Here is a 20976-nt window from a genome sequence, read left to right on the forward strand (position 1 = left end):
AGCACCTCTAGTACTAGCTACATTATAGGACCACTGAATATAAGAATAATTCTAGAAAATATAATTTCAACTTATTCTCTATACATTTTATCTTAAATTGACTTATCTATGTAACAATGGGAAGTCAGGAGTTCAGACAAAATACATGAGAGGAAATGTAACTTCTATTGGAAAGCAAGAAAATCTCATCATTAAGTAAAAAATGGTAGTACGTCACAAATAACTCAAACAAGTTTCATTAATTCTCATTATATTCCAGTGTTCTGTTTACTTACCTCCTTATAGCAGAGTGCTGCTGATGGTCGCAGTGGAGGTGCAGGTCGCAGACAGCTCAGACTCCAGGGTTTGGATACTTTGAGAGGTTCCAGAGGTCCCCAGTTGATTGTGCTGTGTGGGGTCCCATGATGTGAAAGATGGGGAAGTGTATGGTAGGCTGGAGTAAGTGGCATTGGTTTGCAGTCTGAATGTTTGCTGGACGGTGTGACAGGATGGGATGGAAGCTTGTAAGAAAAAAATACAATGGTCAAACAGATATACAAAATAATACTGTGTCAATATTTTATTATTTTATGTTAAAAATTATTACAATCATAGAAAAATCATACAAATCAAACTATTACACATTCAACAAAAGTATCTAATGATGTTGAACATATTCCTGGATATTCAGCGCTGGATGATATCTGGATTTTGACACTGAAAATCTGGCTACATCATAGATTGCCATCATTACCTAGATAGCTATCCAGACAACTTGGGACAGCAGCTTCTTGGTCTAAGTTGTCTATATATGGATTGCTCTAAAACAAATTCTATTAAAACAATCATCCGACGTGGTCCATGTTTCATCAATTCTTGGTCTGCTGTATAGTTGGCAGACAGTCTGGCCCGGATTCTGTATAGGACACCGGGAAGGGGCATCCGATACAAAATCGGGCCTACACTAACCCCGATTCTGTAACCGGCATCCATGTTACAGACGCCGGTTACAGAATCGGGTTAGAGTAGACACAGGCCTTAGGCTTAGCGGGTCTGCCCATCCCCGCCCATCCCCACTAAGCCTAAGGCCTGATTGGCCCAGGCGCCTAGAGCCTGGGCCAATCAAGCCTTAGGCTTAGTGGGGATGGGCGGACCCGATAAGCCTAAGGCCTGATTGGCCCAGGGGTCTTGCTGCCGTCCAGCCAGCAGACCCGCCTCGTCGAAATGAGGCGGGCCCACCCATCCCCACTAAGCCTAAGGCCTGATTGGCACAGGCACCTAGAGCCTGGGGCAATCAGGCCTTAGGCTTAGCGGGGATGGACCAGGAAGGGGCGGGCCCACCTCATTTCGACGAGGCGGGCCTGCCGGCTGGACGGCAGCAAAACCCATCCGTCCAGCCAACAATTAGAGGTTAGTTGGGGGGGTCATCTGAGGTTTTTAGCGCAGGGGGGCGTTAGCGTGGGGGGATCTGGAGGAGGTGGGAGGCCTTCCGGCAGGAGGAGTTGGGCACCTTCCTGCCGGCGATCGGGAGTGTCGGGGGGGCAGCCTTCCGGCAGGAGGGGTTGGGCACCCTCCTGCCGGCGATCGGACAGGCGGCCGCTATACTTATCGCAGCAGGGAGATCCCTTGCCGCGATAAGTATAGCAGCCGCATCTACTTACAATGTAGGCAAGTTTCTCTTCCTCTACTAGGGAGACGCGTAGGGCCGCCTAGGTTCGCCTAAGGCCCTTAGGCGAGCTTAGGCGATCTTGTGGGCCTCCCTAGGCTCCCGGAGGCGCCTTCAATATAGGCAGCCTGTCTGGGGAGCATTTTTTTTTTTTTTTAAACTTGCATCCCAATTGGCCTACGGCTGCCTAAAATCGCACTTTGCAGAATTAGGGCCTCTGTGTCCATTCTGCTGTAAACACTGAATGTTGCCATAGTTCTGTACATTTTAGTTGGGATCACAAATCCTTTAGCCTTCTCACTTTTAGTACTATATCCCTGAAACAGCCCAAGAGTGGGCGAACCGGGACCATGTCAGGTAAGTTTGATTTGAAGCAATCCATCTGGGATCTGTTTCTTTTCCATCACTGCTGTTGCAGTTCTGAAGAGCTTCTTTGTTAGTTTGCTAAGTTGTCTGTATAGCCATTCAGATAACGGCACTTAATATCACTTATATCAGATTAATTTCCTGTTCTGTCTGGGCCTGCCATGGTGTTATCTGGCTAGTGCTGGGGCAATTTGCATGATTTTCAACACCATTATCTGGATTTAAAGCAAACTGCCCCAGCACTATCCAGATACATATACTTAATAACACTCATCATCTTTTAGAACTAATATAACTTAAAATGTTAATCTCAACAGATGCACACACAACAATTTTATAACCTGAGAATGCTTAGCATTTAGCCCTGGAAACCATCAGTATACCTGACTAGTGTACAGCTTACCTGTAACAAATGTTCTCAAAGGACAGCAGGATATCAATTATCACAAGCACGTGATATCCAGAGCTCAGGAAGAGAAATACAGTCTACTGAGCATGTGTGGGACTTTCCCCCATCAGTATCACAAGGATCCACTCTGATTCTGTATAAAGCTTTAAGAAGCCAATGCCTATGGGATAAAGGTGGGTTTTGTGAGTACTGGGGTCTTTGGAGAATACAAACTACAGGTAAGCAGCTTTGCATTTTCCAAGGGCAAGCAAGATGCCATTATCCTCAAAAGTGAGAACCCCTAGCTACAGGTTGCCTTAAAAAAAGAAAATTTAAAAAAAAGAGGGGGGGACAGAAAAAAAACAGAATGCTAGTCATCATTTGATTTTTGTAGGCAGCAGTTTTGGGGGGAGGGGGTGTTATATGAACATACCCTGGAAAATATAGCTTGTGTGTGATTCTAATCTCAAAGAAATGCCATGGGACAAATTAACTAAATGGGACATGCAGGGTTAGTATTATACAGCAGTAAATGCTTCTGGAGCAGCAGAAGAGACAGGTTGCATTTGTGCTGTAGCACAGTATGTAATCAGCAAATTCTTACAATTAGTAACTGGGCAAAGACTGGTGGCCTCTCAGTAGCTCTAGGGCTGCTGCATCCTTAGAACAAAGTTTCTGAACTTGATAGATAACAGTGGAAACAGTGACCCCCTTTTTTCTTTTTTTTAAAGGGCCATAATCAAGTCAAGAATATGAAGGGGAATAGAGTAAGCCAGTGAAGATAGGGCAAATAGGAGCCCAAGAAGTGTTCCATGCCCCACATATATTTCAAGATACTGGACAAAGATTTAAATGGAATCAGATCTATCAGTATTTTCAAGGAAGGGTCAAGAAACAAGACTGCTTGTGAAGATGCCACCATGTACAGGTAGATTCCAGATTGTTCTCAGAATGTAGATTCAACACATACAAGACATAAAGTAGTAGGCTATTTTGGATTTGTCTAGATCATGTTACCAGAGGACAGGACTATCTAACCAATTCTGATATAAAAAAAACTCCCACAAGAACAAAAAGTATTTGCACTCCTCTGGAAGTTCAGATCATGGACATCATGCAATTTTATCTGTGGAATGTTGATGGGAAAGGATGCAAAGACTGCAATCAAGAACTCTGCAATTTCTGCCATTTTTATCATAAATTCATGATATGTGGTATACTCACCCACAGGCTGTTTATGTTATATATGCTAATTTATGGCTAAAAGTTATGATGTGAGTATCATAAAATAGAAACCTTTGCACCAAAGGCTTCTGAAGAAAAAGAATTCTTTTTCACCCATCAACTCATTGCCTTTTATACCAAATTCACACTTATTGGAGAAGGTGTGAACTAGAGAATGACACGGGGAAAAAATCTGTCCCCGTCACCGCCCCATCACCGGCCCAACATCCTCTGCACCGCCCCGTCACCGCCGTTCCCTTCACCGCCCCGTCACCATCACCGCCATCTCTTTCACCGCCCCGTCACCGCCACTGCCATCCCATTCACCGCCCCGTCACCGTCCCCGCTGCATCCATATAAGCCTTAGTACTGTAATATTTAGCTTATTCCTCTCTTATAAATCAAAGTTCCTGCTGCTGAACTAGAGAAAGAGATGTTCAGCTGGCAGGGCTTTGTTTATAAATTTTTATCAACACAACTAATATACTATTTTATCCTAAAGCAAAAAAAAAATAAATAAATATAATTTTTTTTTCTACCTTTGTTGTCTGGTTTCTGCTTTCCACATCTTCTCATTGAATCCCTTCCATCCACTGTGTGTCTTCTCTCTGCGTCTTCCATTTGCTGTTACTGTGCCTCTCCCTTAACCCCCCCCCAATTGGTCTAGCACCCATCTTCTTCCCTCCACTCCCGCATAGTCTGGCATCTGTCTTCTTCCCACTCTGTCTTCAACATTTCCCTTGGGGGTCTGTTCCTCTCCACCCTCCTTCAATGTCTGTTCTATTCCTTTCCACCACCACCCTTCCCTCCCTCCTTTACCATCTGTTCCTTTCTACTACCCTTCAGCTCCTCTCGCGTGGCCTATCTACCTTCCTTCCTCTTATTTTCATGGCACATTACAATGTAATTTGTGCAAGCCACTGGAGCCTGCGAGCTCGGTCCCTGTCCCATCCCCACAAACCATCTCGCTTCTGTGCTCCTATTTTCTCCATTTCTAATATCTCCCCTATGTATCTGTCATTGCCCCCTCCCTGTGTCCATATACCATCCCCATGGCATGTCCCCTTTATGTCTCTGTCCCTATGCCCCATGCACATAATTTCCCCTCTTTCTGTTACCTTCCTGTGTCCAGATTTCCCCTATCTTCCTCTTCCATACCAGTGTGTCTCTTCTTTTCAACCCCATCTAGCTTTTTTCCCTCTTTCTTCCCCCCCCTGCTTCTAGCATCTGGCTCACCTGCCAGTCCTTCCCTTTCTTTCCTGCTGTGGGTTTTTCTTTCCGACTTCAATCCCTTGGTCCAGAATCCTTTTCCCTTTCACTCCCTCCTTCCAATTTGAGCCAGGAACACTAGCGATCGCACGGTCCCCGCAGCCACTACCTGCCTGCCCAATCGATCCTTGTGTTTAGCCAGCTCTCTCCCTTCTCCTCACCTTAGTTTATAGGTTTTCTTTTTCGGCGACCTGCACACTTTCCCAAAGAGCCGCGCACGCGCAGCTGCTCAGTGTTCAATCTTCTGCTCTGCTGCAACTTCCTGTTTCCGGTTGCGTCAGAGCAGAAGATCGAAACTGAGCAGCGGCGGGTGCGCGGCTCTCTGATAGCGTGCGGGTCGCCGAAAAAGAAAATCTACAAACTAAGGTGAGGAGAAGGGAGAGAGCTGGCTAAACACTAGAATCGATTGGGCAGGCGGGTGTGAGCTGCGGGGACCGCACGATCCTTCATGCCTCACTGCGGGGACAAGACCATTCACCGCCCCGCTAGTTTTCTTCCCCGTTTTCGGCGGGTGACCCGCGGCTAAAATGCGATGGCCGCGGGTAAACCGCCACCGTGTCATTCTCTAGTGTGAACCCTCTGTTGCAAATAGAGGACATGGTGGGCATTGAAAAAATAACAGAAGCAGATATTCTGAACAAATATATTCTGTGCATTTGTGAAATGAGACAGAGAAGACAAAAAAAAAATGGTCATGCTTGGTTTGGTGGCAATGTAGACCACAACAGAGGAAGTGATCTTTGACAGTTTCAATTATCCAAAGGTGTGCTTAGAGCTGGAGAGCAACCAGCTGATATTCAACTTCCATCAGACTTAACAAAGGTAGGTGCTTAAATTACACTATGATGCAATTGTTTCACATGGCTTACAGAATTAAATTGAGGTCTAGCGAGATGTATATTGCTAAAGTGTAAAACTTGTTGGTTAGAAAAACAGAAGAAAATGGCATAAATCCTAGCCAAAAGTTGAGTCTAAGAGTACTCTACATGCTGAGCTTGAGCTGGGACATATCATGACAAATGTTCCTTCAAATAAAGTGGACCATATTCTTTTAAAGCTTTGACTTTAGTGTCAAAATTTTAGACCACATCTTTTGGAAGAAATTGTTGAAGGCCATTAGGTCTCGGGTGGGACGAATTCCCCATGTTATTTTTGTCTCAGCAAACACTTTGAATAAAATGCTTCCCCTCTCTCTCTTGGTGAAATAGATTTGACTACAGTAGTATCCAAAATAAAGAAGAGTTCCTTTAAAAATATAGCCTGATACTGAGAGTGATCATGATATTTGAGAGTGATCTGGTGGTGCTTCTAAAAGACATAGCTTGTCTCCATTTTGTGTGCTATGTTGAGAATTCAAGTGACTGAGGATATACTGAGCCAACAATTTATGTAAAACTTTAGCTTTCCCTCTAGAGAAAAATTTTCTAGCATGAATGATGGAACACCGGCTAGCTCTGCCTGGACCCAGTCAAAACTCATCCTGGTTTTTGTTGAGGAACTGGCTGTAGTTTTGGGGCTATCTACTGAGGTTTTTATTGGTGTTGACAGGATCAAGAAGATGAAGGCTGAACAGAAATTTCTCTTCAGTGCCCCATTTGAGTACCTCCTTGATGAACAGAGAATGTCAGAAATGGCTTCAGAAAGGGTCTGAAGTGTCAAACAATGGTTTTTGACCAGATTCACTGCTTACACAACCTTTTTGCAAAAAAAGACCATCACCTGTGCAGGATATGTCGGTAAAATTTTCCTGTACATTATAACTTAGAACTAAAGCAAACAGCCTAAGAGTCTGTGGGTGACAACATCTGTGACCTTCACTCCGAGAGTGGTAGAAAACTGGAATGCTCTTCCGGAGTCTGTCGTTGGGGAAAACACCCTCCAGGGATTCAAGATAAAGTTAGACAAGTTCCTGCTGAACCAGAACGTACGTAGGTAGGGCTAGTCTCAGTTAGGGCACTGGTCTTTGACCAAGGGCCACCGCGTGAGCGGACTGCTGGGCACGATGGACCACTGGTACTGACCCAACAGCGGCAATTCTTATGTTCTTATGTGACAGAAGTACTCTATGCCAGCTTCAAAATATCATGGCAATCTGACCATGTACCATGTGTTTCTTCAACCTGTTTCCTTGTCCATCAGTGTATTGAGGTCATATATTTCTCTTCACCCAGATCCTCTACCTTATGCAGAAACTTTTGCTTATATTGACTTGTGAAAATAAGCTAAGTGGGTAATGAGCACAGCATTCTGGGAAACCTTCCCCTCAAGATTTCTAGAATAGAGGCATTTGACCCTGGAGTATTGAGGAGAGGGTCCTTACCCAATTAACCTTTAGTTCTGACTACTAGCGACTGATGTGGGAGCTGCATCACAAATCTGAGAACCTTCAACTCTGTACATGAAAAGTCAGCCTTCTTACTAATAGGCCATACTGGAAGAGCAGGACTCCCATGTTCTCATCTGTGTCTTCTTAAGGATATTGTGAATGGGAACCCATCTCTTTCTTGGGGGAAATTAATAAACTGGTGTGTTCTAACTCCTTCTCAAAGATAGATGGAATTGAGGGTGAAATACTCACATGGATTAAAAACTGATTGGCGGATAGGAAACAAAGAGTGGTGGTAAATGGACAATACTCGGACTGGAAAAGCGTGACGAGTGGATTGCCGCAGGGTTCGGTGCTTGGACCTGTGCTCTTCAACATATTTATAAATGGCCTGGAAACTGATCGGAGAAGGTTATCATGCCGCTGTACTGGGCCATGGTACACCCCCACCTGGAATACTGTGTCCAGCACTGGTCGCCTTACATGAAGGACACAGTACTACTCGAGAGGGTCCAGAGAAGAGCGACTAAAATGGTTAAAGGACTGGAGGAGTTGCCATACAGTGAGAGATTAGAGAAACTGGGTCTCTTCTCCCTTGAAAAGAGGAGACAAAGAGGGGACATGATCGAAACATTCAAGATAATGAAGGGAATAGACTTAGTAGATAAAGACAGGTTGTTCAAGGTAGAGAGAACGAAAGGGCACTCTCTAAAGTTAAAAGGGGCTAGATTCCGTACAAACATAAGGAAGTTTTTCTTCTCCCAGAGAGTGGAAGAAAACTGGAACACTCTTCCAGAGACTGTTATAGGGGAAAACACCCTCCAGTGATTCAAGACAAAGTTAGACAATTTTCTGCTGAACCAGAATGTACACAGGTAATGCTAGACTCAGGGCACTGGTCTTTGACCTAAGGGCTGCCATGTGAGCGGACTGCTGGGTACGATGGACCACTGGTCTGACCCAGCAGCGGCAATTCTTATGTTCTAAATAATAAAGGATTACTATGAAGTTCAGTCACTAAGCTGAGGTGATTCAGCCTAATATATGAATTTTAATCACTACTCGGTGAAGAAACCATGAAGAGAAAAATGTAAGTTTGGTGGGTTCTGCATAAAACCTGGAGCTGAGGTAATCCTGCACATGCTCAGTAGACTGCTCTATAAAGTTTTAGAACTTTGATTACATTCTCCATCCTGGGATCCATCAGATGTATCCACCTGGTGAAGAGATGAACCTCCTAGCTATTCTCAGAGAAATATGTGTACGTATATGCATATATACATATGTGTTGCAAGTGCATGTTTTCATATCTATTTCTACACACAGCCAGACAAAAGGCATGAGCTTTTTGAAAACTACTCACCCTTAAGTAGTTATAAGAACTCACACTAGTGACAGAGTTACATTATAAGAAGGCCTTTTTACTAAGCTGTGTTAAGTGCTAATGTGTGTCTAACACAGCTAAAAATGGAGTACAGCAGGGCATGCTCAGGTGTTCTGTAGTAAATTTGCATGCGTTAACTTCACACAAAAATTTTTTTGAGGGAGCATGTCATAAGTGGATATTCCTATGCTTACCACATGAGTCCTTAGGCCCTGATTTTATAAAGTGTGCCTAAGGGCACCTGCCATTTAGGCATCTGAATTAAGTAGTTAATGAGTGATTTAAGGGTCTTAACAAGCGTTAATTGGGAGTTAGGTGCTGTTAATTAATAAATAGGCATCTCAAGAATGTAGACGCGAGTTTTGTGCCGCATCTGCATTTTTGTAGGCGTCCTCAACAAAAAGTTACATCTAAGTATGTAGACATGGGCATAACCTGGGCGTAGTTAGGGTTAAGCTTCAGATAGATGTCATTTGGGCGGCAGAGTTCGTCTATATATTGCAGAAATTGTAGGCAAATGAAAAGCTTGTCTACTTTTCAGTGTACTTTGAGCTTCGGCTGGACGCGGCTTCCTATCGGTGAACAATAGGCATGCTTTGGGCTTCCAAAATGATTTTGATTTTTTCCCCCTCCTAATAGATTTAATCAGCCACCATATAAACAGGACACATCAATATAAAATATTGCATGCAAAACAAAGTACTATTCTACCAAAACAGCAATATCAGTTACTAATTACAGCACATGAAAAACACACTCCTTTGGTTTTGCTGCTTAAAAAGAACCCCTTATTTGCTCACCAAACAGTGCTACAATCAGCTCATTCTTCAAAGCAAAAAAAGAAAGCACAGTTACTTATCGTAACAGGTGTTATCCAGGGACAGCAGGCAGATATTCTTGACTGATGGGTGACGGCACCGACGGAGCCTCGGTACGGACAATTTTAGAGTGATTGCACTCTAAGAACATGGAAAGTTCTAGCAGACCGCACCGCGCACGCGCGAGTGCCTTCCCGCCCGACGGAGGTGCGCGGTCCCCAGTTAGGATAAGCCAGCTAAGAAGCCAACCCGGGGAGGTGGGTGGGACGCAAGAATATCTGCCTGCTGTCCCTGGATAACACCTGTTACGGTAAGTAACTGTGCTTTATCCCAGGACAAGCAGGCAGCATATTCTTGACTGATGGGTGACCTCCAAGCTAACAAAAAGAGGGATGGAGGGAAGGTTGGCCATTAGGAAAACAAATTTTGCAAAACAGATTGGCCGAAGTGTCCATCCCGTCTGGAAAAAGCATCCAGACAATAATGAGATGTAAAAGTATGAACCGAGGACCACGTAGCAGCCTTGCAGATTTCCTCAATAGGTGTTGAATGGAGGAAAGCTACAGATGCTGCCATAGCTCGAACTCTATGGGCCATGAAAGAACCTTCCAGTGTCAGTCCGGACTGAGCATAACAGAATGAAATGCACGCTGCAAGCCAATTGAACAACGTACGTTTAGAAACGGGGCGTCCCAATTTATTCGGATCAAAGGACAGAAAGAGTTGTGGAGTTGATCTGTGGGGCTTAGTACGGTCTAAATAGAAAGCTAAAGCCCGTTTACAGTCCAAAGTATGTAAAGCCTGTTCTCCAGAGTGAGAATGAGGTTTCGGAAAGAATACAGGCAGAACAATCGATTGGTTGAGATGAAATTCAGAGACAACCTTAGGGAGAAACTTTAGATGTGTACGTAGAACCACCTTGTCGTGATGAAAGACTGTAAAAGGTGGATCAGCAACTAGTGCATGCAGCTCACTGACCCTCCTGGCAGAGGTAAGAGCAATAAGGAAGACCACTTTCCAAGTGAGAAACTTGAAAGGAGCTGTAGCCAAAGGTTCAAACGGAGGCTTCATTAAGGCGGAAAGAACCACATTGAGATCCCAGACTACAGGAGGGGGCTTAAGAGGTGGTTTCACATTGAAAAGACCCCGCATGAATCTGGAAACCAGAGGATGAGCCGAGAGAAGTTTCCCATGAACTGGCTCATGAAAAGCAGAAATAGCACTGAGGTGGACTCTGATGGAAGTAGACTTGAGGCCAGAGTCAGACAAAGAAAGAAGATAATCCAACAAGGTCTCCACTGCAAGGGAAGTGGGATTATGATGATGAAGAAGACACCAAGAAGAAAACCGTGTCCACTTCTGATGGTAACATTGAAGAGTGGCCGGTTTCCTGGAAGCATCCAGAATAGAACGAACGGGCTGAGACAGAAGAGAATCAGTGGAGGTCAGCCCGAGAGATACCAAGCTGTCAGGTGCAGAGACTGGAGGTTGGGATGCAGAAGAGTCGCCTGATGCTGTGTAAGCAGAGAAGGTAATAGTGGAAGAAGAATGGGCTCCCTGGAACTGAGTTGAAGGAGAAGGGAGAACCAATGCTGTCTGGGCCATCGTGGAGCGATGAGAATCATGGTGGCTTGTTCCCTCTTGAGCTTGAACAAGCATAGAGGAACAGATTGGACCAATCCAGGAGAAACGCATCCGCTGCCAGACGGTGAAGAGAGTAGAGTCTGGAGCAGAAGAGGGGCAGCTGATGATTGTGAGGAGCTGCAAAGAGGTCTATCTGAGGAGTGCCCCATTGAATGAAAATGGACTGGAGAGTCAAAGGATCGAGAGTCCATTCGTGGGGTTGGAGAATTCTGCTGAGATTGTCCGCTAAGGAATTCTGCTCTCCCTGAATGTAGATAGCCTTCAGGAATAATTGGTGATCTGTCGCCCAAGACCAAATCTTTTGGGCCTCCTGACACAAGAGGCGAGAGCCTGTCCCACCCTGTTTGTTGATGTAGTACATTGCAACTTGATTGTCTATGCAAAGTAGCAGAACCTGAGGAAAGAGAAGATGTTGAAAAGCCTTGAGGGCATAAAACATCGCCCGGAGTTCCAGGAAATTGATGTGATGCTTCTTTTCCTGAGCTGTCCAAAGGCCCTGAGTTTGAAACTCGTTCAAGTGAGCTCCCCAGGCATAAGGGGAGGCGTCGGTGGTGATGACTAGTTGATGAGGAGGTAGATGGAACAGAAGACCTCTGGAGAGATTGGAAGATATCAACCACCATTGCAGAGACTGACGAAGAGATGATGTCACAAATATGTGTCGTGAGCAAGGATCCGTCGCTTGGGACCACTGGGTAGCTAGGGTCCACTGAGGAGTGCGCAGGTGAAGACGTGCGAAGGGGGTGACATGAACTGTCGAGGCCATGTGACCCAAGAGTATCATCATTTGCTTGGCAGAGATGGAGCGTTGTGGAAGCACCTGCTGGCATAGAGATTGAAGAGTCTGAAGGCGGTTGGACGGCAGGAATGCTCTCATGAGGACTGTGTCCAAGACCGCTCCTATGAATTGAAGTCTCTGAGTAGGGATGAGATGAGATTTGGGTAGATTGATCTCAAACCCCAGAAGTCGTAGAAAAAGGATGGTCTGATCGGTGGCAAGGAGCACCGCCTGAGAGGAAGTGGCCTTGATTAACCAGTCGTCCAGGTAAGGGAAGACCTGAAGATGATGAGAGCGTAGAAAAGCAGCCACCACAATTAGGCATTTGGTGAACACTCTGGGAGAGGAGGCAAGACTGAAGGGTAACACCTTGTACTGGTAATGACAGTGATTGATCATGAAGCGGAGGTACTGTCTGGAGGCCAGATTGACCGGAATGTGAGTGTATGCCTCTTTGAGATCGAGGGAGCATAGCCAGTCGCCTTGATTGAGAAGAGGGTAAAGAGTGGCCAGAGAAAGCATTCTGAATTTTTCCTTGACCAAGCATTTGTTGAGATCGCGAAGATCTAAAATGGGTCTGAGATCTCCTGTTTTTTTTGGGGACCAGAAAGTAACGGGAGTAGAATCCCTGCCCCTTCTGATCTAGAGGAACTTCCTCTATGGCATTCAGAAGAAGGAGGGATTGAACTTCTTGTAGAAGAAGGGAGGACTGAGGAGTGTTCAAAGCAGACTCTCTTGGCAGACTTTGGGTAGGAAGAGTCTGAAAGTTGAGAGAGTAGCCGTGGCGGATGATATTGAGGACCCACTGGTCCGAGGTGATGGTCTCCCAACAGCTGAGGTACAGAGAAAGACGTCCTCCTATGGGTTGAGAAAGATGGGCAGATGGTAAAACACTGGCTATGTCCTGGAGAACGAAGTAAAAAGGGTTGCGTGGACTTCTGTGTTGGAAGAGGTTTTACCTGTTGCTGCTGTTGCGTCCGAGGGGGTTGTCTTTGTTGTTGACGCTGACGCCTAGGCTGCTGAGGAGCTTGTGGTAAGGGTCTAGCCACATAACGACGCTGATAGGCCGATTGCTGACGAAAAGGGCGGACAGGTGGAATCTTCTTTTTGGTTTTAAGAAGAGTGTCCCATCGAGTCTCATGTGCAGACAACTTTTGTGTGGTGGAATCCATGGAATCACCAAAAAGTTCATCCCCTAGGCATGGAGCATTAGCCAGGCGATCTTGATGGTTGACGTCAAGCTCCGATACCCTGAGCCAGGCTAGACGACGCATGGCAACAGACATGGCCGTGGCTCTAGAGGTGAGTTCAAAGGTGTCATAGATAGAACGGACCATGAACTTTCGAAGCTGGAGAAGAGAGGAAGAACATTGGAGAAAAGCAGATCTCTTGCGGTCAGGGAGGTATTTCTCAAAGGAAGCCAAATTCTGAATGAGATGCTTCAGATAAAAGGAGAAATGAAAAGCATAATTCCCTGACCGGTTAGCCAACATAGCATTTTGGTATAATCTCTTACCAAATTTGTCCATGGCTTTCCCTTCTCTGCCAGTAGGGACTGAGGCGTACACATTAGCTCCCGCAGACTTTTTCAGAGTAGATTCCACCAATAGAGATTCGTGTGGAAGCTGCGGTTTATCAAAGCCAGGTATGGGGATGACTTTATATAAGGAGTCCAATTTACGAGGAGCTCCTGGGATAGTCAAAGGAGTCTCGAGATTTTTATAAAAGGTTTCCCTCAAAATATCATGGAGGGGTAATTTGAGAAATTCCCGTGGAGGCTGGTCAAATTCCAGTACATCAAGGAACGCTTTGGATTTCTTGGACTCAGCCTCCAAAGGAAAGAAAGAGGTGAAAGAGGCAGTATCTGGTTTAGAGGATGGATCTTGAACAGAAGGATCCTCTTCACCAGATGAACATTCACCTTCAGAGAGAAGAGGCTCTTCGGAGTCACCCCACAGATCAGGATCCCTAATTTGGAAACTGCGATCCCGAGACTCCGGTGTCGAGGGTTCAAGGTGTCGGGTTTTACGTACCGACTTACCCGACCTCAAAGAAGCGGTACCGGGAGAAGTTATAGTTTGTATCGGTGTCGTTTGAACAGCCTGATGCAGCGCTCTCGGTTCCGGTGCCAGAACCGGCATGGAGACCGAGGAAGCCTAATGGATCGGTACCGATAGAGAGGAGGCGGACAATAGAGGCTGCCCCACTGTCAGTACCGGTGGCTCAGACCGGACCGGGACTGGAAAGTTCGGTGCCAATAGAGCAGGAAGGAGCTGCTGCAACTGCTCTTTAAGTTGCACCTGAAGGACGGCTGCAATTCGCTCGTCCAGCGAAGGCACCGGTACAGCTTTCTTTTTCTGCGGTACCTGTGGTGCCGCTCGACGCCCAGAGGATGAGGAGCCCGAAGACGAGGGACTCACCTCTATGGGGGCGGAGCGTTTGCGTGGGCGCCTCATGGTCGGCAGGACTGGACTCGCTGCCACAGACACCGGAGAGCGCTCCAGCGGGGAAGGCTTCTTAGCCGGCTTACCTGACTGATGCGACGCCGGCGCGGTGTCACACGGCGTCGAAGAAGTGGGTGCCGATTGCGAAGGAGCCGATGCCGGTGTCGATGCCGCAGAGTCAGACATCTCGGCACCGAAAAGTAATTTCTGTTGAATTTGACGGTTTTTCAACGTTCTCTTTTTCAAAGTGGCACAACGGGTGCAGGTGGAAGCCCTATGATCCGGACCCAGGCACTGTAAACACCAGTTGTGCGGGTCGGTCAGAGAAATGGGCAGTGCACACCGCTGGCACTTCTTGAACCCTGGCTGAGGGGGCATGAAAGTAAAAACGGCTTCTGCCAAATCGAAGGCCGAGGCCTCGATGATGGCAATAGGCCCCGCCGGGGCAAACCCGAGAGAAAAAAAGAAAGGGTTTTTTTTTTTTATAAAGAAAAAACAATGAAACGATAATAAAAGAAGGAAGATTTACTTCCACATAAGATTTTCGCGAGCGGGAAGGCGAACAAAGGTCTTTTCAACGGCCGTTGAAAAGAACACGTCTTCTTAGCTCCGCGGAAACTAAGAAACTGGGGACCGCGCACCTCCGTCGGGCGGGAAGGCACTCGCGCGTGCGCGGTGCGGTCTGCTAGAACTTTCCAAGTTCTTAGAGTGCAATCACTCTAAAATTGTCCGTACCGGGGCTCCGTTGGTGCCATCACCCATCAGTCAAGAATATGCTGCCTGCTTGTCCTGGGATAAATATAGATATTGCATACATTACTTCATTTGGTAAAGTTTAAAAACAGAATATAACACATAACAAACCTGAATGTGGCTTTTAGTTCATTGCAAATGGAGGTGTGCAGCTGCACAATGCTGACCCCACTGTTAGATCATCAAGGTGCACCTGCAAGGTACAATGCCAAAATTAAGACGCACTGGGAGTTGAACTCACACAACCTCTGCAAGATCAGCACACAGCTTATACACATTGAGCTATATCAGCTTCCAAATTAGATGGATCTAACTGCCCTGTCATATCATAGCTTACTGATCTGCCTATGTATCATCTGCTTAGGAATGATATCACAGTCACCACAAAGAAATTATTTCTAGCTCATCAAGTTAAGGCACCTCTATCCTCACCAGTTTAAATCCCACCCTCACCTCCGCTCCTATTAGCTCTCATAAGTGAGTATAGATGGTAGACTTTGCCATTTTTCATCAGCACATTTCCCTTTCTAGGCAAACTTATTTTCACCTTCCCATGGCTAGGACATTCTAAGCTGTCATGGTAAGAAACCTCTCCCCTCACTGAAAGAAACAAAGTAAAGGCACCTCATTGCACCTTGTCCTTCCTCTTCAGCTCACTGGTTCAAATCCCACCTTCACTCATTTAACAGCTTCCTATTAGCTCTCATAAGAGAGTAGAGATGGTGGACTTTGCCATTTTTCACACACCTATTTTGATCTTGCCATGTCGGATATCCTAAGCTCTCATGGTAAGAAACCCCTAAGTCAAAGGACGTGGCTATGGCTCAACGGTTAATGGTACCTCTCCCATCCTCTGAAGGTCAAATCCAAATGATGGTTGGATACCCCAAAACACGTTCAATTTTTTGGTGACAATCTGCCATCTAGGTGCATCTTGATGATCTCACAATGAGATCAACATTGTGCATCAAATACATTCATTTGCTCTCAACTACAAGCCATTGTGGTAGGAATGTATTTCTTTTTATGCAATATACGCAAAAGGTATAAGAGTTTACAAAAACATTCAGAGGGTTTGGACAAGTGTTGAAGGTACATGTTTTGATATGTATCCTAGAGACATTACTATTGGTAAATTCAGCTTGGCTTTAGAATTGGGGGTGTGGTTTCATGCCTGAAGAGTGTGTGTTGGGGTGGGGGAGGGGGTTTAGGATGAGAGAACAGGCTGCTTTAGACATCTGAGAATTGCTGCAGAAAATTTTAAAACTCAATCCAAATATGTTTAAGCAAAGGAATGGCCAAAGAACGTTCAAATAGTTCGAAGGTGTTCTGGTAGAAAAAGGAATATTACATATTTGCTAACCATACTCAGGACTTGAACCCCTGACGTTTGGAAGATAAAAACAGTGCTTTGAAGCATAGAGCCACAGAGGGAATTCCTTTTAGAATTTGCTAACAGGAGCTTCTACAGACTAAGCAGATGACAAATGGCTTCTTGTAAAAGCTTTGAGAAGTGAAGGAAATGATTAAAAGTCAGTATAGGTGTGTTTGGCGAAACAACACCCAAAGCACGCCCAATCAGTTTAAAAGTGTTCCGGTGGGAAGTCCTAATGGTGTCTATGATGTCAGATGCCACTTAGGTGTCCTTAGTATAAGCAGAGTTTTCTCTTTTAGGACTCCCATTCTGTGTTATTGCTTATGCTGATTTCTGAGACCTTACCTGATTATCTTTTAACTTTTTGTTTCCTATATCTGCCACAACTCTCTCCATTCCACAGAACCATTAGCAGCTATAGTAATTTGCAACTGATATCTTTCTAACATTTTTCATCTTTTCAGGTGACTATGCTATACCTATGCAAGGAACTCCTTGTTAGCAGCTCAGATACCAAATCCAGGTGAGAATGATATATTGCTAGCTACTTAGGTATCCTTATTACAAAAAAGCTCAGGCAGAACTGATTTTTTCTCTTGGACTCCCATTCTGTGTTATTGCTTATGGTGATTCTCCTTTAACATTTTGTCCCCCTGATATTTGCCACAACTCTCTCCATTCCAAAGGACCATTAGCAGGTCTGAGAAAGCAATGTTACTTACCGTAACAGTTGTTATCCAGGGACAGCAGGCAGCTATTCTCACTAGTGGGTGATGTCATCCGACAGAGCCCCGATACGGACATCTTGCAAGCATGTCTTGCTTGAAGAAACTCAGAAGTTTCGAGATGCCCGCACCGCGCATGCGCCAGTGCCTTCCCGCCCAATGCTCCGGGCGTGTCTCCTCAGTTCAGATAGCTAGCAGAGAAGCCAACCCAGGGGAGGTGGGTGGGACGTGAGAATAGCTGCCTGCTGTCCCTGGATAACAACTGTTACGGTAAGTAACATTGCTTTATCCCAGGACAAGCAGGCAGGTATTCTCACTAGTGGGTGACCTCCAAGCTAACCTCAATGGGATGGAGGGAGAGTTGGCAACTTAGGAGAACAAATTTTGTAACACAGTTTGGCCAAACTGTCCATCCCGTCTGGAGAAAGTATCCAGACAATAATGAGAGGTGAATGTATGAACCGAGGACCAAGTGGCAGCCTTACAAATCTCCTCAATCGGTGTCGATCTGAGGAAGGCTACAGAGGCTGCCATCGCTCTAACCCTATGTGCTGTGACCTTACAGGGAAGGGGTAATCCAGCCTGGGCATAGCAGAAAGAGATACAAGCCGCCATCCAATTGGAGATTGTGCGCTTCGATACAGGTCGTCCCAACTTGTTTGGATCAAAAGAGACGAAAAGTTGAGGAGCAGTTCTGTGCGGTTTGGTGCGATCCAAGTAGAAAGCCAAAGCACGTTTACAGTCCAGAGTGTGTAGAGCTGATTCTCCAGGATGAGAATGAGGCTTTGGAAAAAACACTGGAAGCACGATAGATTGGTTGAGATGAAATTCAGAGACCACCTTAGGTAAGAATTTCGGATGAGTGCGGAGGACCACCTTGTCATGATGGAAAACTGTGAAAGGAGGGTCCGCCACCAAGGCCTGAAGCTCACTGACCCTGCGAGCAGACGTGAGGGCCACCAGAAAAACCACTTTCCAAGTGAGAAACTTTCGGGGAGCCTTGCTCAGAGGCTCAAAAGGAGGTTTCATAAGCTGAGAAAGGACAACATTTAGATCCCAAACCACTGGAGGCGGTTTGAGAGGAGGATTGACATGAAAAAGTCCTTTCATAAATCTGGAAACCACAGGATGAGAAGAGAGAGGTTTCCCTTGCAGAGGCTGATGGAAAGCCGCAATAGCACTCAGGTGGACTCGTATAGATGTCGACTTGAGACCGGACTGAGACAGGTGTAGGAGATAATCCAACACAGAGGATAGGGAGGCTCGTTGAGGCTCCTTAGAATTGGAAATACACCATGAAGAAAATCTAGTCCATTTCTGGAAGTAGCATTGACGAGTAGTAGGCTTCCTGGAAGCCTCCAAGACATCCCTCACCGCCTGGGAAAACTGGTGGGGAGTTATGTTGAGAGGAACCAAGCTGTCAGGTGGAGAGATTGCAGGTTGGGATGAAGTAGAGATCCCTGATGCTGAGTAAGCAGTGAAGGAAACACTGGAAGAAGGAATGGCTCCCTGCTGCTGAGTTGAAGTAGAAGGGAGAACCAAGGTTGCCTGGGCCACCGAGGAGCTATTAGAATCATGGTGGCTTGGTCTGATTTCAACTTGACCAGAGTCTTCTGAATGAGAGGAAACGGAGGAAACGCATACAGAAAGCGATTCCCCCAATCCAGCAGAAAAGCATCTGCCTCGAGTCGATGAGGAGCGTAGACCCTGGAGCAAAACTGAGGCAGCTTGAAGTTGTGGGGAGCCGCAAAGAGGTCTATTTGAGGCGTCCCCCAATGTGCAAATATCTGATGAAGGGGGTTGGAATGGAGAGTCCATTCATGAGGCTGGAGGAGACGACTCAAGTTGTCTGCCAAGACATTGTCCTTCCCCTGAATGTAGACAGCCTTGAGGAAGGCATTGTGGCGAACTGCCCAATCCCAGACTTTGAGAGCTTCCTGGCAGAGGGGGACCGATCCCGTGCCCCCCTGCTTGTTCACATAATACATGGCGACCTGGTTGTCTGTACGGATGAGGACCACCATGTCGTGAAGCAGATGTTGGAAAGCTTGAAGAGCATAGAAGATGGCTCTGAGTTCCAGAAGATTGATCTGGTGGAGGCGGTCCGCACTGGTCCAGAATCCCTGAGTGCGAAGCCCATCCAGATGAGCCCCCCAGGCATAGGCCGAGGAATCGGTTGTGAGAACCTTCTGATGAGGAGGAGTGTGAAACAGCAAACCTCTGGATAGATTCGAAGAGGTCATCCACCAAAGTAGAGACTGCCGAAGAGCAGGAGTGACTATGATGTGTCGAGTCAACGAGTCTGACACTTGAGTCCATTGAGAAGCTAGGGTCCACTGGGGAATTCTGAGATGGAGCCTGGCAAAGGGTGTCACATGAACTGTAGAGGCCATGTGGCCCAGGAGGACCATCATGTGTCTCGCTGAGATGGATTGGCGAGAAGACACAGACTGGCAGAGACGAAGAAGAGCATCCATGCGCTGAGGAGGAAGAAATGCTCGAAGCTGAATGGTGTCCAGTACCGCCCCGATGAAGGGAAGGGACCGGGTAGGCTGCAGATGAGATTTGGGAAAATTGATCTCGAAGCCCAGGCTCTGCACGAAGCAGATCGTTGTCAAGGTCGCCGAAATGACCTTTGGAGCTGACGGGGCCTTGATGAGCCAGTCGTCGAGGTATGGAAATACCTGAAGACCCCTGTTCCGGAGTGCAGCGGCCACCACCACCAGACACTTCGTGAAGACTCTGGGAGACGAGGACAGGCCGAATGGAAGCACTCGATACTGCAGATGTAGATGTCCCACCCGAAATCTGAGGAACTTGCGGGAGGCCGGATGAATGGAAATGTGAGTGTAGGCCTCCTTGAGATCCAGAGAGCATAACCAGTCGTTCTGCTCGAGGAGAGGGTAGAGAGAAGCAAGTGTCAGCATGCGAAACCTCTCCCTGACTAGGAATTTGTTGAGGGCCCTGAGGTCCAAAATGGGTCGCAGGTCGCCCGTCTTCTTCGGAACAAGGAAGTACCGGGAGTAAAACCCCTGGTTCAGTTGGTCCGTCGGGACCGGCTCCACGGCACGAAGCCGGAGCAAAGCCTGAGCTTCCTGGAGAAGAAGGGCTTTTTAAGTTGGAAGGATACTCTCTTGGAGGATGGTCCGGAGGGACCCGATGGAAATGAAGAGAGTATCCCTCCTTGATGATAGTAAGGACCCAGAGGTCGGTTGTTATGGCCTCCCATCGATGATAAAAATGATGGAGGCGCCCTCCGATGGGAAAAACAGGGGGAGGCAGAACGAGGAGTAGGTTGCAAAGTGGAAGTTGTAATTCAGGACTCTAGACGGCATCATCGAATTCTGATAGATGCGTCGTCCAAACTTATCCATGGTTCTGCCCTCGCAGCCCGGAGGTACGGAAGCGTAGACCTGGCCAGGATGAGACCGCTTGAGCGAGGATTCGACCAGGAGGGACTGGTGCGAAAGCTGAGGACCCTCAAAGCCTTTATGATGTACCGTGCGGTACCGCGAATCCAATTTGCCAGGGACCGCAGGGATAGAGTAAGGAGACTCGAAGCAGCGCATGAAGGTCTGGTCGAGGAGCTTGTGCAATGGAAGCCACAAGGATTCCGCTGGAGGCCGAGGCAAGTGCATGGTATCGAGATACTCTTTGGAATATCGAGACCCCGCATCTAGAGTAATGTCCAAGTCATCCGCCATCTGCCTGAGGAACGATGAAAAGGACAATTGGTCCGCCGTCGCCGGTCCGCGAGACGGACCAGAAGAAGACGAAGCCTCAGGCTCCAAAGAGGCCTGTGAGCAACAGGACGAGTAGAAAACTTCGGGGTCCTCG

At 46.6% G+C, this 20976-nt stretch overlaps 1 protein-coding gene across 9 annotated transcripts in view; it reads right to left on the reverse strand.

Moving 5' to 3' along the window:
* Nucleotides 1–20976, reverse strand: part of ARHGEF7 (Rho guanine nucleotide exchange factor 7) — a 460949-nt gene that overhangs the window by 164441 nt on the left and 275532 nt on the right. For all 9 annotated transcript variants that reach the window (XR_004539809.1, XR_004539810.1, XM_033948005.1 and 6 more), the window contains exon 16: nucleotides 276–500. Coding sequence is in view for 7 of the 9 variants with exons in the window: in XM_033948005.1 (XP_033803896.1) it covers nucleotides 276–500 (225 nt within the window). In the remaining 2 variants the exon portion in view is untranslated. The remainder of the gene's footprint in view (nucleotides 1–275; nucleotides 501–20976) is intronic.

This window comes from Geotrypetes seraphini, chromosome 6 (genome assembly GCF_902459505.1).
Source record: "Geotrypetes seraphini chromosome 6, aGeoSer1.1, whole genome shotgun sequence".
NCBI lineage: Eukaryota > Metazoa > Chordata > Amphibia > Gymnophiona > Dermophiidae > Geotrypetes > Geotrypetes seraphini.